At 37.8% G+C, this 19475-nt stretch overlaps 1 protein-coding gene across 3 annotated transcripts in view; it reads left to right on the top strand.

The window, feature by feature from the left end:
* FAM49B (family with sequence similarity 49, member B) overlaps positions 1-19475 on the top strand; it is a 45614-nt gene that overhangs the window by 17289 nt on the left and 8850 nt on the right. Inside the window, exons 1-4 of one of the 3 annotated variants that reach the window (XM_009323355.1) lie at positions 10244-10287; positions 11312-11394; positions 17316-17437; positions 19134-19239. In XM_009323355.1, the coding sequence (XP_009321630.1) occupies positions 11322-11394; positions 17316-17437; positions 19134-19239 (301 nt within the window). In that variant the 5' untranslated portion in view covers positions 10244-10287; positions 11312-11321. Of the gene's footprint in view, positions 1-10214; positions 10288-11311; positions 11395-17315; positions 17438-19133; positions 19240-19475 lie in introns of those variants that run through there. The other 2 variants (XM_009323354.1, XM_009323356.1) reach the window with 2 other exon arrangements.

Raw genomic sequence — 19475 nt, 5'->3', positions numbered from 1 at the left:
ATATATTGGTGGTTCTTCAGTATATAAGTATTTTCAGGTCAAGTATTTTTCTGAGCCAGATGTGATTATTAAATATATTCAGTATTGTTTAATGGCTTTCTGTTCTGCGTATGTACCTGGTTTTCCACAAGAACTGCTGCAAACTCCTTGTGAGATGAGATGGACTTTTAGAGTTCATTGATGGACTGGTGCAGGAAATCATAACTCTGCATGATATTCTGCATACTTGCTACTGATCTTAATGGATTGCAGGTTGTATAATATCACTGGAGAATAGCAAATGTTCCTCTGTGTTTCCAATAGGTGGATGAAAATAAAATGTCTTATGATATCTTACACTTACGGTACACCTTTAGTTTGATTTTAAGATTAAAAGAAAACTTGACGTATGTTGGGAGGGATGGAAAATGAGATAAAAGATGATCAGATTTAGCACAGCTAGAGGAATCTAGACCAGTGTGGTCTGGGTTTTTTTGTTGGTTGGTTGGTTTTTTTTACACTTGCTTTCTAACAAGAAAAACTATCCGGACTCAATAGAAGTAGTTGATACTATGCCTCATGAGGCTATCTGAACAAATAACCGGAGATGATAACGACGGCTGTAGAACCTTGATCTTGCAAGAAATCTCTTGTGAAACTTTAAAGAAGCAACCGACTGTGCAAAGACCAGTTTTATTCCCCACCCTGCCTAATGCCTGTCTGTTTTGTTACTGTTTCTGAAAACAGATGGGATGGGAAGGAGTATCATTCTGCTCGTCATCTTCTGTTGTACCATCAGTAACTTGATGTGTTTCATTAGCCTTCTATATTCTGCAGAAATACTTTTGTCTGACTGGTGTCTCGGGAAACTCCAAAGAATAATTAGAAAGCTATCCTGAAATTTGGAAGTCTGCCCTTCCAGCTACGTGATTTGGAAGGCCATGGGACTTCCCTTCCTTCCTCCTTGGTAGTTCAGAGCTGGTGTGTCACTGAACCGAATTCGCAGATGGACAGTCAGTGTCAGGTTCATACACATAAGGTTTGTGGTTCAGTACTGTGACATTACAAAAAAATCCCTGAGAATGGAACATGTCAACGAATATTTATATCCATCAATTTAATGACTAGATAATTTGTCATAATATTGTTAGTGTAGGATTTGCAAGCCAAGGCACTGAGGCAGTGCAACAGTTTGGAGCCAAACTAAAAGAAGTGTTTGAGTATAACTTGAGTATTAAAGAGCGATGCAGATGATTGTACTCCTTGTCCTAGTACATTAGGTGGCAGTATTACCAAGGCTGTTTGTCAGAGCCTCAGTGCAACTTCATGCAGCTTGGTTACTGATGGGATTTCAGCTATTTTGAAAGAAAACACATTTCCAAATAAAACTAGGCTTGAAGAGGAGTGTTTTTTCACAAGTGAAATAACAACTAAAAGGTGGCAGATCAATTGGACTAGACGCTATTGTGAAGTTAGGGATTGAAAAGATTTTTTCCTAGCAATTAGATAAAACTTGCAGGTTTTGGGGGTTTTTTTTGATTGGTTTTCTTTACACTGAGATGAAAAGCTGGCAGGAGGAGGACTTACCATACAAATTATTGTTGGGTTGTTTTGTTTTGGGTTTTTTTAGAGGTGAGAGTTTGACAGCTGTTAAATTACAGGCTGACATCGTTGAAATACGAAACTTTCTTAGTAATGTGGTAGTATAACACAGTTTTAATAGGCACGCTATCTTTTGTAGAGTAAGAAGCTTTTCTGTAAAAGAACAAAAAAGCAATCTGTAAATCTACTGCATCTCTTGTTAAATGCTTTTTTGCATCTTTATGTACCTGATAAAAATAGAATGTTCTCAGCTTACTTTTAAAAAAGACAGACTTCAAGATCAGCCACTGTTTCCATGATACTGTCACAATATCATGGACTAAATGCAGTATTTGCGCTGGAAGGAAATTGCTGGCTCTCAGAGTTGTAAGGCACTAAGATAGTATGAACACATTTGTAACAAGCTTCCCTTTCTCTGGAAGATCAAATTGTAAGGTAGTGACCTCTGTTGGAGGAGTTACAGCACTGCAAAAGGCTTTTAAGATTCCAAACTTTGAAGGAGAAAGCAAAGCGTAAATTGCATTTGAATGTAGATGTCCCTGAACTAAAAAAAGTATGGTTTTTTTCTGATGGTTGCAATGTAATTGAATTTTTAAAAAGAGCATTATGCAGAATTAAGCTAGAAAGCATGTTGAGCTTGTATCATTTTGAAAGAGGAAAGCATATCTAATTATGTTTTAGCCCCAGATTCACTCTTGGAAGAATTGTGCAGTTACTTGTTGAAGGGTAAATCAGAGCAGATTTTTAGAGCATAGTCTCTCTCCTTTTCAATACAAGTTCTGCTTTGAAAAATAAGAGTAATCCTTCCAGACAAACTGGGTTTTATTCCAGACTTGTGTGAGCACACTTAGTTATTTTATTGTAGCTCCTGTCAAATAAGTTATTCGGTGTCAGCTGTGCCACTAAAATATTCCCAAATTAACAAGGCTTTAAACTGCCTCTTCTAAAGGAACTGTGGATTCTTCAGTGCCTTTCCCTTGATTTTTCTCTAAGTGGAAAAATGGACTGAATAAACACTGACCTGACTGTACTTTACAATTCTGGTTTTGAGGAATGTGAGCCTTTTTTCACTAGCCTATTTTCCTTGGCAGGCCTCCATTTTCCTGATATGACAAGTTTTGAATTCAGTTTTGTTCAGAAAGGAGACTTTATTGATGATGTGTGATCTCAAAAAAAGTAACTTCAGTTTCAACTAAAACAGTTTATTTTATCAAAGTCAGTTTAGCCAAAAGGGCTGACATCAGAGGCAGCTTTAAACAGCTTTTAAGTAGCCTGAATACTTACTTTCCTGTACAAAAACATTTTCTATCTGGCAGTATAAATTGTTTTTCCACTATTCAGGTAAGATATTGATGATTGAAGCCCCAGGAATTCAGTGGAGTATTATGTTTCTTTGTCTTGTATCTCTTTTATTTTTTCTAATTATGGTTGATTTGCAATTAGTGGTTTGTGGAAGGATAACCACTAGGTGTCAGGAGTGGAAAGCAGTGCACAGATCTTTGCATGGGTTTAGACTGTGAAGTATGTCATAGAAGTGTATGTAAAACCTGATGAAATCTTACGTTTGCTAGAACAAATTGTCCAGCAATGAATGAAATTGCGTGTTTTATGCAGAACTGGTGACTGCTGTGGCATTTCGTGTATGTGTTCAATTCAGCAGTTAGATGTCAGTATCTGAACTGCTCCCTTTAATAGTAATAATATTACTATAGCTGTGATGAGTCCTGAAAATGAGACCAGCTTATCCAAAATCTAACTTGTTTTAAGCTAATAGCACCAAGCTTCTCCTTCCTAAATCTAAAGCTGATGATTTCCATGTGTTGGTCTCTTTTCCAGACTGAGTGATAACTACTATTTTTTACTGTTTGCTCAATAATTATTTCTTGTCTGGACAGTGTATTTTATTACTTTGGGATTTTGTTTAATGACAGATCTTATTCCTTTAAACTCCACTAATATCAGTAGTAGGAATTAGAATGTGTCAGAGGGCATTGTCGTAGTTTAACCCCAGCTGGCAACTAAGCACCTACCCAGCCGCTTGCTCACTCCCACCCGGTGGGGTGGGGGAGAGAATCAGAAGGGTAAAAGCGAGAAAACTTGTGGTTTGAGATAAAACAGTTTAATGATTGAAATAATAATAAATGATAATGTTGTAATGAAAAGGAAAATAACAAATAGAGCAATAAAACCCAAGAAAGACAAGTGATGCAAATGAAAATAATTGCTCACCACCAACCAACCGATGCCCAGCCAATCCCCGGAGCAGCGGCCCCCCTGCCAGCCTCCCCCCCAGTTTTATTGCTGAGCAGGATGTCCGATGGTGTGGAATATCCCTTTGGTCAGTTGGGGTCAGCTGTCCCGGCTGTGTCCCCTCCCAACTTCTTGTGCACCCCCAGCCTGCTCACTGGTGGGATGGCGTGAGAAGCAGAAAAGGCCTTGACTCTGTGTAAGCACTGCTCAGCAGTAATGAAAACATCCCTGTGTTATCAACACTGTTTCCAGCACAAATCCAAAACACAGCCCCATATCTAGCTACTGTGAATAAAATTAACTCTATCCTAGCCAAAACTAGCGCAGGTATCTACGCTTCTCTAGCACTATTCTGAAGAGAAATAAATGTGTATTAGACTCGGAAAAGCATGTTTGGATCCAAGGACAATGTTACAACTTTCTGAAAAGAGTGATTCCTGCAATGTAGTTTACAAGCCTGTTTCCATCTCTGCAGCAGTCTCTAGCTTTTAAGGTTGAGGGCAGATATATTCTCACTGCCTATGAAGCTTAACTGCTTCATCGGGAGAGAAAATGACGCTCGATCCTATAGGCTGTCTGCCCTGTGATACCATGTGTTGCTAAGGGCTGCCTTGGATTCCAGCTGATGTGGGCAGCCACCTATTCACTGTCTCCCTCCCCACCCCCTGTTCATGGCTAGATACTATAGGCAGAAGATGTTCAGTAAGCCTTGAAACAATTGCCAGGCTGACAGGATTATCGTTCTAGAAAAACAGTATAGAGAGACACTCAGCTAGGTTTTTGTTTATGTAGTAACACTGTAACTTATAACACTATAGCATTATAGTATAATGTAAGACTTTTAATGTTATAAGTGTTTTTCATTTACTATTTTACCAAAATATCTCTGAATCAGAGGTTTATGCCACACATACGTGACCAACTGAAAATTGAAAACTCAATCCCTGGAAGAAAATGTTTGTTCTTTCATTAGATGTGCTTTCCATATAGTGTCATGCTTAACTTCCTCCTCCAAACTCCAGAGCGTGGATATGAGGTTTTTGTAGAATACAGTTTTCATTCTCTGCATGTTCCTTTTCAGCCTTAAGCTTTATTAAAAGTAGTTTTGGGAATAGTGTATGCTTTTCCAAAAGGTGAGCTGATGTCTTCTTGAAGCAGGCATTCTTGAATGATCACAAACACATTTTTTTCATCTATTTATTTAACTTTTTTAAACTAGTTTGAAAGCATGCTATTCTTCAATAGAACAAAGCAAAATTAAAAATGTCCCTTACGAACGTCTGTAATATTTTACCTTTAACAAGAATAAGTTTTCCAGCTGCTCACCAGTTGCAAGCAAAATCGTTGTTAAGGTACAGTTTTCCTTTCAGGTGTGAGAGTGGGAAACTTCTTTAGTGCTCAGTTGAATTTAGTTGCATCATGTATTTCTATTAAACTTCCCCTGGGCTTAGCTTAGGAAAAAAAATTTAAATGTGTCAGGGATGTTTTCAGCATGAAGGGCATGCGTGCAAGGCTTGTTTTGAAAATACGCCTTTGCTTTCCGCTTGTCTGATCATGACATTACACGCAACATCATACAACCCCATAAGGCTGTAATGGGCCAAATCATTGTAATCAAATGTGGCATTCCGTATGTCTTCCTCTGCAAGTAGGTCAGGTTTAAACCATGTTCTTGGCTTGCGCTCTGATTTCACATAACCTGTTCCACGTGGCTCAAGTATTGTGCTGGAGTACAGAGCATGCCAGGAGGGGATTCTGGGCAGCTTCACAGGGACAGTCAGTTTTTGGACAGAGACTACTGGGGTTTTTTTCTGCTCTGATTTTATGATGTTGGATTCATGGCAAGAGAAAGCTTCAGAGGTCTAAAGTGTACTTTTACTGAATCTTACACTGTCAGTTTACCTAATGAGTTACCTTTGGACACTACGCTGTAAAATCTTAAAACCAATCAGACCCTTGGGAGAAAAACCAGTTTGCAAGTTTTGAAGTGTACTGTATTCTGAATAAGACTACAAAATAAAATTGGACGGAGGTTGACAATCTGAAGCTGTGTAAGAACAAATAGTGACCTAAACTGTACTTAAGGCTGGGCATGTGAATATTTTGATGTTGGTGATTGCAGTATGCAAAATTCTTCTTGATAAGGATTACAGCTTCAGTGTGGATTTTGTTCCAGTTGCACTGGTACAATTGTGGGTCAAAAGGTGTGTTACCACCCACAAAAGTCACCTCCAGTCAATGTTCTGCGTCAGCTATTTGACTCTGGGAGAAAGCCCAACTGCAGGATATAAAACTCAGTAGTAGTACTTGCTGTTGGCTTTGGTCTTTATGCAGGTTCAAATCTTTCTTGAATTGGGGCAGACTGATGTGGCAGTGTGCTCGAGAAGGATGCAATTAGTGCTGGAAGATGTCCTTGACTAGACAACGATAGTTCAATGTCAGGGCTAGTTAACTGGAACCACACCTGACTTTGTAAAACAGTAATTCTACTTACTTCAGCTGAGGTTGTGGACTTTCAAGGAAATTGAAAGAATGCTTGGTAAATCAGTACTGACTAGGCATGCCAGTATTGGTGGGTTAATTACCAAGATAAGTCTTCATAGAACTACCAAAATCTTCCACGCTGGTGATGCTTTTAAAGGGCATCAAAAATCAGAAGAGGTCCCGAAGACAACTGTAGTTAATGGCTAGTTTTGTAGACTGTTTCTTTTACTACGTGCAGATTGTCATCATCTTTAATATTAGAGCCAGTAGTGGACCTTCTTTCATGTGTCTTGGGCCCAGCAGAAATGCAAATGACAAGCCATCTTGAACAAAACAATCTCTAGTAAATCTGGATCTGTCAGGAGCCTGAGGCATCTCTGAGCTAGGTTGCTTTACTCTAGATTGATCCATGTATTCTGCTGAAATAGCAGCCTCTCAGAAAGGTCAGTTTTCATTGTCCCCTCTATAGGGTTCTGTCTGAGTGCAACAGGTCAGCTCTTCTTGCTGCTTAGCTATACCTTTTAAAGCAAAATAATGTACAGAAGTGTAGAGCCATCTAACCTGAGCCAAAGCATGTTGACCTTACAGCTGCTTCCATGCATCTAGAAGTTCCACACTGTGATACCACGGTCTCATTTTTAGAAGGCCATTTCAGAGCTTGAGAAACTAGTGCTTAGCCTCACCAGAAGAGTAAATTCCTATCTGTCGGATTTTGTGTTCATTACCTTGAATGCTAAGGAGAGAGAAAGTGTCCTCCCAAGAAATGCTAGATCAATTACATCATCTCAACTTCTGTCTAAATAAAGTTTTCAAGCTCTTTTTCTAGCTTCTTGAAGTCTAACTTTTTGGATTACAACTTGGAGGAATGGTCTTTTTCACAGTTCTTAAAACACAGCAAATCTTCTGGTATTAAGGAATACTTGAGATCCTTGAGTAACTGTTAGAATTCATCTTGATACAAGTTTCAGAAATATTGTTTGTCCACCTTCTGCTAGATTTCTATTCACTCCATAAAAACTGAATATACGGTGAATGTTCTGCTGCTAAGAAAGTAAATGTGATCACGTATCTTGTAGGCGAAACTGTGACATGACTAAAGTTTATCAAGATTTTTTCAGTATGCTGAATGCATGAGGGAAGAGGTCTGTTATGAACTTTATTATGAACAAGTGTTCATGCAGCTTTGTATTAATTTAAATTGAAAGGTATTCTTGTATCACATGTTGTCATCTTGTTGCTGTCAAAGTTGAATTAATCCATTCCCATCCTCTTCAATTGCTCTCCTTTTCTGAGAGAGGCAGTTCACTGAACTGTTACCATTAGGTCAGTTGCATCTTCTGCTTGAATTTGTTTCACATCTTCCATTTCATTGTAGTTCCGAACCTTTTATTGTGCTTCTCTATTTGTTAAACTCACTCCCAGAAAAAAAAAAAATATATTCTTATTGGCAGACTTTCCTGAGGGGTGAAGGTCTGAATGAAGGTATTTGTATTGCAAAACTGAGTCCCCAACCCCTTACTCATTTTAGGAAGTGGTAGGGATTCCATTAAACAATCTGTTCTGCAGTGGCTATATGTTCTTCTGTAAACTTATCTTCAAAATATTTCAACCCTATAAGCATGCACCTACTCTGAACTTCAGAAGTAATGTTATCCGATATTTAAACCACATGCATGACCCTGTAAACTCTTAGGAGACTGGTTAATATCAAAACAAAGGCAAAACCTACATAGAGGCGTTTACTTGAAGTATTGAAAATATTTTGGTGGAGGAGGGGATGGTGCAGCTGAAGAGCTGAAGCATGGCAGTAATTGTAGGTATAGTTAGAGTTCTCTTTAGGTGGTTAACACCATTCACTGCTATGTATTTGCTCCTTGCTTGTTAATGTTGGAATTGACATACGTAATACACTGTTTTGAGGTTTGGTTCTTCAATCTGAATCTACAGACTCAATCAGCATTAGGCGGCTTGTACTTTTGGCTTTTTATTGCCCATGTTGAAAATATTTGTTTAAGAATGCCTCTGTTTCAGCTTTTTCCAGATTATGAATACCCTCGTTGTTGGGGAGTAGACTAAGTGGGGTTTTAGTCCTGTGTTACAGAACATGCTTGCGAGATACAGAACAGTAGTTTCTCTGCTTTCTGTTGTTTCTTGTTTATGCAGCATTGGTGCACATGTAGCATTTGAAGAGTTCACTAAGCTATGGAATAGAAAGCTCTGGAAAAGCTGCCTCTCTGAAGAAACACGTTTTGATGGATTAATTTTGAAGATAAGTGTCTAAACTGGACACCCTAATTTAAAACTTCCTTAAATAATGGATGTTTCTCATAGGCTTGGAAATCTGATCACTTTCAGAAAACTTAAGTTGAAATGCTTAGGAATCAGGACTTGCATTTTCTGGCATTTCAAGGAGAAAGTTGAGTGTGCAGAAAAGCAAGTGTACACCTAGTGATGAGGTTCTGTGTGCAGAATCCACTGTGATCAGTTGGATTACACTCAAAATCGCTTTTCTAAAGATACAGATTTTTTTTTTTTAACTGTTGTTTGGTCATTCTGTAGAAGTTGTTGGAGCAAAGACTGGGTAATTTTCCACAACATGGGATTAATTCCCACTTCCTTCTCTAGCTTTTGTTGATTGTGTGATTGTTGATGAATCTTGTGGGTCCTGAAAAATAAATTGCATGCTGTTCTTAGTTTGCTTTTCCCTTGCACACCAGTTGCATTTTTCTTATGGAACTCAAGAAATCAGCAACACAGGTTCCTGAAAATTTGTTTTGCCAGACAATTTGTTTTGACTTCACATTGCTTCAGTTTTCTTGATTCCTAATAAATGAAGAATTCTTACTGTCATGCCACCTCCCTCCAAGTAAACATCAGTCTTCGGTAACAGTAAAAAATCAGAAGGAAAAAAAAAGGGCATACATACACTGGTAGGTTGGTATAGTTACACTGATTTGAAACTTGATTTTTAGATCTTATGCTTGAATCCAGATGTCAGACTGTTGATGGCTTATTCTTAAATAATTTGAAATCACGTTTTTGGGTAGTGTCTTGTGTTTGTCTTGCAGCAGCACTCCAGTGAACTCCTGATATTTCAGGGCAATGGTTCTTAAGTATGTTTTCAGCCTCTGTAAAATATGGAAGGGTCCTTGAAAAGGCTGCCTTGTTAGGAAATGTAGTTTTCATAGTCCTACTGAAGGTATTGATTTCTGAAACTTACGGTAACATTTGAAACTGTTTTGTTACTTTATCTGACCTAGATTAATCTAATGACTATTTAATTTTTCTTCCACTTTTCATTTCTTTTAGCTGGGATGTGACAGCAAACAAGAAGAACTGCTGAAACTTTATTATCTCCTGTTTTTTGGAAAAATCTAATGCCTTTAACTTGTCACTTTACGTGATTTAATGGGAAAAACTGTTCATTGGCTGCAGATGACTACTATTAAGAGGCATTCTGAAATTTGTTTTGGATTATGGGGAGATAGTAAAAATCAGGCTTATGATGACACCAGTTCCATCTGAGGTTGCTTTTGTGCTAAGCAATAATGGCTTTGTTGGCTGTGGGTTGCTGCAGTAATGAAAAACAATTGCTTAGTCATTATAGGTAACATAATTCTTTAAATGTATTAAAGATGAAAAAGAGCCAGTAGTTCAGAACTTTATTTTTGTCAAAGCTATAACTCTTAATTTTTTCAATAATCACTCCTCCCTCAGAAGAAGGGGAGTGGAAGTGCGCTGTACAGTGCACATTTTCTACTTCCCACCAGAAGGTGATGAATCCAGTGTGCAAAACCTGACAGGAACCCTGCTCCGGTGAGCCCCAGGCATGTACTTAAAATAGGAGGTGGTTATTGGAACTAAATTACTTTGCCATTTTTATTTTTAGGTTTGCTGGCATGGGTAATCTCATTAAGGTGCTAACCAGGGACATAGACCACAATGCAGCACATTTTTTCTTGGATTTTGAAAGTAAGTCTCTCAGCCCTTCACAGCTGGTGCATTTAAAATGGTAACAGTAGGGTTGCTTATACCTGCTGCAGTGAAGGCTAGGGGACTCAGTTGCAAATCTACAATTTGAAAGAGTTGCATGTGTGTTTTCTGTTTCTTTTTTTTTTTCTTTTTTCCCTTGCAGTAGTAGCCAAGCCACCATCATGCTACTGTGTAAATTTTCTTTCCTTGTGCTTAGTCATTTTGGGTCTCTGTGGTCAATGATGTCCATCCATCTGCCTGCAAATCAAGTAATCATAAAACAAAAAATTCTGTCAGTATGCCTTAGTAATCTGTGCTGAGCAGTTGTTCACTGTAATCCTATCTTATACAAGAGTGAGTACTAAATCATTCCTGATCCTGGTTGGGTCATTCATGGTGCAGTTAATGTGCATTTTTTACATCCAGAAGTCCAAAGTGGAATTGTCTTAACTTCACCAATGTTTTAGGCAACTTGTGTAAAAGATCTGTGGCATACTTGCGTTAGCATTTTCTGCACACTGAAATGATGTATCTTGATGCAGTTTTCTATAATGGCTTTCTGACAAAATTATAAGGGCTGAGAAAATTAAAACTCTTTCCTTCTGTTGTCCCATCAGGTAGAAATCTCTAGCATGGCTATCATGTCAATGTTTGCAACTACAGTACTTAGCCCTCAACGTGGTACTCCTGCTCAGGACACTGGTGCTAGGGTGTACCAGGACAGAATTAGTCACTGGCAATGCCTTCAGTTGGAGTTCTACCCCTTTTTCGAAGGGGTGGCTGTGAAGATGTTGGTGACATAGTCACTTCTTACAGGAAAGCTGCATTGCATCTCTGGGATCACCAGCTGTACGTCCTCGAGGTGGGGGTCTCCTTCCACCCATCAGGGCGGCAGACTGAAGGACGGGTTCATGCCTGATGGAACTCTCTGGTCTTCTTTCCCCCACCGCTTCAATCAACTATATTTGGGCTGTTCCTTCTTATAAAACCAAAAATTTCTTTTCTCTCATTCTTGTCTTGGCAGGTACCTTAACATGGGGAACCTTCTAAAAGTTTTGACATGCACAGACCTTGAGCAGGGGCCAAATTTTTTCCTTGATTTTGAAAGTGAGAAGATGATTTTATATATCTATTACTCTTTGCCTGCAGTAGACTGCATTTGTCATGTACTAAATGTATGTTTTCACTTTGCCGTCCTCCTAACAGCTTTGCATGCCTGAGCTATGGATAATTGTTCAGCAAACTTTTGTAGAAAGCAATAACATCAGTTTCTAAAATGTAAAATCTTTATTTCAGGGAGGGCTTTCAAATTATATTTACTGTGGGAATCTCATATGGTTCTTGTTTTAAACCAAAATTCTGTTTCTTTTTAAAGTTTTGGTTAAAAGCAATTTGGATTATTTGAAGACTTACTGAAATTGCAAGGAGATCCATGCACCTTAAAGGAAGGACTGAATATGAAACCTGATTCTCTTGTTTTCACTTCCAGTGTGCCACTACATACTGAATAATGCTGCATATACAGATTGGCTCAGAACAGCTATTCATAGCTCTCCAACATCATCACGTGAAAGGTGTATATGTGAACCTTATTCGATTTGGCATTGAAACTTGACAGTTCACCTCATCCCTCCTTAAAAGGGGGGCTCAGAGTATAGAGACGAAATTGCTTTTGAAAAGAAGAGACGTATAACTTGTATGATCAATGCCAAGCCTTCTGGAAGGTTCACATATTGTTAGTATTTCTACTTTTAGTTTTTGTTGCATGATATAATACAGCCTAAGAATGGCAGGTAAGTTGTTGGCTGCTGCTATGCATGCTTAACTGCTTTCTTTTGGGATATGCTGTTGCTTTACCCAGCTGCACATCAGCAAGCATAAAATAAGAAAACTAATGTTCAAGTGGATTTTGACCATGTGATAAAATACAATGGAATAGCATAACAAAAAATTGATGAAGTATTGTGATATGGATAATTTGAGATTCATTATATCTTCTTCTCTTTCCCCAAATTATTTAGTTGTGTTTGATGAAACAGTAGCAATTGGTTATATTAGTTCTAGTGTGAAAACGAATGCTTGGAGAAATATGTTTTTGCTTCAGTGATGTTTAAAGTTATAATTTCTCTAAACCCTTATCCTGTACTGTTGATTTTATCAGTTGTCTCTTCTGAATATATTGTTATTGGAATATGATAGCCATACAAACTATTCATAAAGGGAAAGATAATCAAGGGCTGTGTTAAAAAATCAGAAAGCAAAACTGTTGTTTAAAACCACTTCAAATCTCACACGTCATCAGAATAGGTATGACTTAGTGAAGTAGCAAGAACTGATACGGGAGAATATTGGAGTTGAGAAGCTCCAGCTTAATCTGCAAACACTGACCATTTCGTTGGACTAAATTAAATTCAGGTTAGCTGGATACAAGAGGCATAATTCTAAGATCAATTGCAGTAAAAACTGCTGCTATTTTTTAAAAAATATTGATTCTTTAGCTATCAATTTTGTTTTAAAGTGCATGTTTTGAGCATGAACAAGATTTGGCATGAGAGTAAGCAGGTTGCTGACATGAAATGTTTACATACGCAGTCAAATTAAGTGACTTATATTATGGCTGAATTGTTAGGCTGTTCTTTATTCATTTTGGACCCTGTCCTGCATTTGTTTCTGCTGCTATACTGTGTATCCATGGTTCTTTCTACTCTGTTTCAGATAGCTTGCTTTGACAGGATCTTGGCTTTGACACAGTCAAGATCTTTCTTCAAGACTTGGCACTTAATCTTGTGATACTTAACATTGTGTTTTTATGTGGAAGAGCAAGTAAGCTCTGTATTATAAACAAATTTGCCAATTCTATGTTATGCCTGGCCCAATAATACACAGTTTGAAGTCTTTTGTTCTTAAATCCATATATATCTTTGGAGTGAGCAGACTAGTTAAACAGTTCTTGCACAGTACCATAAAGAGCTAAAAATCTGATGTCCATAAAGCTTTATAGGGATACAAACTTCAAATTTAGAAAGGTTTTAGACTGGTTTCTAAGATTTTTTTTCAGATATTTGTCTTGGTGCTAGATTCCAGTGATATGTGTGACTGACTATCAGAATACAGGCAAAAAATGTTCCGATAAATGATATAATGGGCTGTTGGCTTTTCCTTGCCTTAACACTGGTTAAGCTTATGTTTTCTTTGGTCATTCACCTCACCGTACCTATTTGAAACAAATAGCGGCCTTAAGTATTCTACTAAAGTCTCTGCAGTGCCACTTTAACATGAGCAGAGGAAAATGCACAGCTTTGTAAGGACAATATTGTTAACATAAACCAGCCACCTACAATGTGGGAAACTTACAGCTCAACTTTTACGCGGTGTCATTACTGTCACAGTGCAAATCCTTTCAAATTTACTGATTTGAATAGCAGCTAAAATACAGAGTACTTTTGGTTGCAGACGGTGATCTCAAGCTAGCGCTGAAAGTATTCTGCATTACCTCCAAAGAACTTGGCTAGGTTTCAGAGGAGCCACAAAGATAGCATTCTCCATAGTAATGATGACAGAGATGAATAAATTTATTTCATCTCCAGCAATCTGGGATTTTTCTCTCCCTTGCTTGCGAGTTTTGTCCCAGCCGTTTTCAGATGACTTGATGTGTTCTTCCCTGGGAAAAAATATCAGTTTAAATAGCGTTTGCTGTGCAGTATAAACTTTTAACCCCAGATTTCTCTCCCTACTAGTTATGTAGGCTAGCCAAATATTTTTTTTAAATAGTCAATAAATGTGTGTGTTCCCCGCATGCAATATGTTGTCATACTTCCATAGCATTTAGTTCACATAACAGCGTTTGTATATTGTTTCAAGTCTACTCTTTTGTCTTCAATACGTTATCGTGTGAGCTTTCTGAAGTCTAAAAGTATATTGCACCTAGTGCAGTAATGTTCTGATTAAATTTAAAATTAATTTAAAGATGAACTCCTCATTTACTTGAGGGACCTCAGTCTTCACTTTTCTTACTACTGGATTAAAAATGGGAAAGTTGCCCTTTTTTAAGGGCAACTTAACCAGGGGTCGGCTCCTTTGGCGACAATATCAAACCTCGGAACATTTCAGTGAGCTGTGCTGTGCTTACTGTATTTGTTCTTTCTATGGAAAATGTTGCTGGGTAAAGGCAAACCCTTGTCATGAAGTTGTAGCAGGAACTTCCCCTTCCATGGAAGGGGAAAGGGGAAATCCCTGAAATTGTATGCCTCCTTCATCCTGCTGTTTGGGTGCCTGGCATTGCTCGTTGCTTTTTCTTAGTTGTCAAGACTAACTCCAGAAGTAACTCTCTTTCCTGCTCTGTGCACTCCACATTGAGGAAAACGAGTTCCACAATTAGTGATTCTCTAGTGAAAGTCCCGTAGCTTCAGTCCTCGGGCACATACTGATATTTGGGAATGCTACCTCCATCAATTCAAGATTACAGTAGTGCTTAGGAGGAGGAGGAACCTCTTCCTCTTTCTCCATCTGTGATGGGCATTCAGAACACAATGCTCTAACCTGTGCTGAGAATCAAATAAACCAATTGCTCGGAGCCAGCCAGCACTAGGGCTTGAAGATTTTTCTGTATTGTGCTTTTTAAATCTATCCTAATACATCCTAAATGTATTGTGAAGTGAATATAAAATAATTTAGGTTTACTTTTTAAATTCGAGCTCTTTTCTAGGTGCAGAAGAATTACAGATGGGAGAGGAACTTAGTTGGCACAAATTAGGTTTACAGCTTTCTTCTATTGGAGAGGACTAGGTGCACCAAAATGAAATACATAACAAAAGAAATAATCCAGTGCCTACTGGATTTTAAAGCATGTATATCTATAAGTTTGTTATAATCAAAACAAACAAGCAAAAAACCCCCCCAAAAACCTACCACCCCCAACAAATTAAGTATAAACCATTGTTTTAGGTTTCGTGGAACATTTTAGGGAAATTAAACACAGTAGTTGGCTGATTACATCCTAAGTGAAACACACTAACAGAGGTGTTGAAGGTGTTGACTTGCATAGCCAGCTGTTCAGTGAAGACTTAATTTGTATCTAGAAGATGATTTTCATTTCTAAACTTGGAAGGTCATCGTACTACATCTGTTCTGCTTGTCGGTGGGTTTTGAAAGGAGGAGGAGTTCTCATGGGCCCTTCTGCTGTGCCCCCCTGCCCTGCCGTTGAAAAATGAACTCTCCTTACTAGAGAGGGTAACGAAAAAATGGCATGAAAAATTAAATAGGCAAGAGATGCGCTCACTGCGAGGCGATCCAAGTGGCAAGTCTTGATTGCATTATTTAACAACACAATCTGGAATGCTACAGAGCTTCATGTTTTAGTCTGTATTTCACTATAGCATTTCATGTTTGTGCATGAACTGCTGCCAGTCAACTGGTACTTACCTGTCTGCTCTTTTCCCTCATTTTTTTGTCATCATTTCTTACAGCAGTCTTCAGCAGCTTTCAAAATTATAAAGATGACCTTTGTGATGATCTAAAAAGCACTGGCCACTTTTACTCGATGCCTAATCAATGTGGTGCTCTTATACTTTTTTTTTTTTAAAGGAGTGACCAGCTTGTTTTTTACCTGTGCTAATTCTTGATGGTTCTCAAAATACCACAGTTAAACTGTTGCAAGGTCTATATACATAGGCATAATTGCTAATAATGCCCACTCTATGCATTAAACCATAAGAATAAGAAGTATTATGCAAAAATTACAGCAAAATCCAGACAGGCAATGCATGTGAAACTTATTTTCTCCTCATACAAACTTTGTTTTTTAATGTTTTTTTTCTAGTGTGTAACACTAAGATATTGTGATTTTTTTTTTTTCTTTTGAATGTAAGTATGTACCTAACTTCCATCACTGTTAGTGGGAGTTATACATATGGATCATGGAAAAAGCACTTTTAAAAACATTTTCCAGACCCTTTAAACTGCACAAAATCATGAGGGTATATTAGCCATATAGCTTTTGTTTGTCCCTATAAAAAAGAAGCTATTGTTAATACCCTGACTTTTGGCATTGGAAATCATGGATTAAAATATCCTGATACTTATTTCATATCATATTTTGCCCATGTAAACAGAGAAGTGGAGTTTTTTTGTAAGAGCTTCAGTAGCAGCTTCAGTAACTAATTTTTTTTATATAAATCTAAAAGGAACTAACCTTATAGCTTAGCTTCCATCAGAATTTTAAAAGAAAAATTGATGTCATATCAGGTAAACCAGGTCTGAGATATTTGTACTAGGTGATTATTTTTAAAGGTTAAAGCCTTTTGTTGATTATTCTCAAAACATACTTCTTATTGAATGACATTTCTTTAAATATGTATGTGTAGCTTTTTTGAAATGATGATCAAATATACTTTTGGAAAGTCTTTAGCTAATTATAGAAAAACTGGGAGACAGCATATATCCTTAAAGAGGGGGGAGGAAAAAAAAAAGAGAACAAGTTTACACTAGATCAGAGTTGAGAACAAGAAGATCTTGCAATTAGTGCAATAAAGAATATGTTTTGAGAATTAAATATATTTAGAAGTAAAAGATATGGTTCCTTTCCCAACCAGTAAAAGGGGAGGCAGGGAAGATAGAGAGTAATGTGATGCAGTAACAATAGACATGAACATCTCCTGTAACATCTATTGAGTGCGTCTTTTGAGTGCTTACCTAAGTCTCTTCCATTGAGCTTGTACTGCACTCTGAGGCGAGATTGATATGATAGTCATAAAGATGACTTGTCAGGATTTCTTCTCCTAACCCAATTTTAAGTAAGTCAGGAAGGATAGATTCCAGGTGGATTTTTGGGATGCTAAATGAAGCTAAAAGACTACTAAAATGAATACAATTACTCTCTTGGAGTTCCTCATACACTGTAGTAGCTCTTCAGAGAATGAAAGTTCTTGATGAGTTGCTGGATGAAGAATTTGTCCCGTAGGTGATGGTGTGCCTATTGAATTCCATTTTGTTGTTAAAAATATATATATTTAATATGTTCTGCTGTTTAGATGCCCAACCTACAGAATCTGAAAAGGAAATTTATAATCAGGTGAATGTAGTGTTAAAGGATGCAGAAGGAATACTGGAAGACTTGCAGTCATATAGAGGAGCTGGCCATGAAATACGAGAGGTGAGCTAGAGCGTTATGATTGCGCACAACCTGTGGTTGTTCATTGTCTGATCCTAACCAAATACTGCTGGATTTTAACTTTGCTTGCAGGAGCTGTTTTGGCAAAGCATGTTGTCTATTAAAATTGCTGTCTTGAATTTCTGCTCTGGAATGTTCCTTTTTAACAGTGAAACAGATGTCGCTTGTTTCAGTAATATTAATGTACATATGTAATAGCAGTGATGCTTCTCAAACTTTTTATGGAATTATTGTTATTGATTTTTCTTTATATTCCCACATAAGCTCTGCTTGAGTTAGTGGTGAATTTGGAAAGAGCGTGGCATGACTACAATGCAATATTGAGTAGTGTCGACATCTTTTTGTACACTAATTGGAGAAGTCTGATGTGTGGTAATCCTAACACAAAAGACATCTCATTTTCAATCCCTTTTAATTGGCTTTTATTTACTAAAGTAGATGTTTGGAACAGAAGCAAAGTTTCTTTACAGCGTGTCACTCCATTTTTCCTTTATCTTTGAGAAAGGGTTGAATAAATACTCTCTCAACCCCCTTCTCTTCTTCCTCAGAAGCAGCAATGGTGTTACTTTGCTCCTAAAGTGAGGAGTTACTGTAACGTACTCTTAAGAAATTCTAGTACATAGGAGGAGTCTCTGCTTGCTCTAGATGAATTTGAGATACTCGGAGCCATTCAGCTTTAAAGTACCATGAGTTTTTATGTAATCTCTGTTGAACTCATAAGGTAGGTTTAAGGAGGGTAACTGTGTCACACAGAACCCTTAGGACGGGAGATAGCTTATTTGTTCTCCAGGGAAGGAGCATGTTCAGGGAGAGGCTGTAGGATCTGGCAGGAATGTGTGTCTCGGCAACGAAGCTTGCAGCTCCCACGGAGAAGGAGGAGAGACGTTCCTGAGAAGAGGTAGACATCGCAGGAAGGAAGCTTCCTAGGGACCAGAGAGGAGCATGCTGCAACTCACAGCCCAGGGTTGACTGAAACAGATTTTGGGATCAAGGAGTTGACTGTGAAGATGCAGCAGAAGAGTTATGAGCATTTTAATTTCTGTTTTCTTAGTAATTTTCAGTTGCTAAGTAGTCTAGTTTCTATCTTAAAAACCTGGAGAGACTGAATTTAAGGCTTTATCTGTCTGGGAAGCTTACTGTAAAGACAAGGTCTATGCATATATACCTCAAAGCTCAGGTACACACTGTGTCTTGGTGATGCTTGTGCTTAAATGTTCCTACTGTAATATTTAGCCTGAATTTCACAGCAAATTTGTTTGATCTTTTTCTTCGCAAATTCAAAAACTGGTGATAGATACCAATGTTAAGATGTGGCTTTGATCACTAAACTTTTTTGCTTGGAGGTACCCCAATAAAGTTGTTGATTTTAATTAACTAGATCTGGTTATGTAAATTTTTGTATTTGAGTAGCTTTATTTTTAACAATTTCTTTATACTCTCCCCAAGTTGTTTTCCTATTCAGGATACTTATTTTCAACACAAGTATTTAGAGCTTTTTGGAACAGGCATGGGTTAGTACAGGCTTGTCTCTCAACTGGAAACTCCTCAGTAGGTAGAATTCTTAATTATTAGCTCCTCAAATAATTGCCCTGTATAGATTCCCCCCCCCTCCCCCAGTAATGTATCAGTTATTCTTAATCTAAGCATACTTTTTTCCTCTTTTTTTTTCTAATTTAAGGCAATACAGCATCCCAATGATGAGAAGCTGCAAGAGAAGGCATGGGGTGCAGTTGTTCCACTAGTAGGCAAACTAAAGAAATTCTATGAATTTTCTCAAAGACTAGGTAAGCAGCATGATGTTAACTTGGGTTTTTTGTCTTCATTAATTAGTACATTTGGCATATTCACATATGATGACATCTAGGTCAACCCCTTGTTAGTAGATAAAAGCTCATATTGCATAGATTCTTTCCATAAACTGGATTGGATCTTATTTATATCTGCTTACTACCTTCTTGCATGTGAAAGCAAACTTGCTTCAGTGGGTACCTGAGAGGAGAGAGAGAATGGGAGCATACAT

Source organism: Pygoscelis adeliae, unplaced genomic scaffold (assembly GCF_000699105.1).
Source record: "Pygoscelis adeliae isolate BGI_AS28 unplaced genomic scaffold, ASM69910v1 Scaffold103, whole genome shotgun sequence".
NCBI lineage: Eukaryota > Metazoa > Chordata > Aves > Sphenisciformes > Spheniscidae > Pygoscelis > Pygoscelis adeliae.
This window is presented reverse-complemented; position numbering and strand designations above follow the sequence as displayed.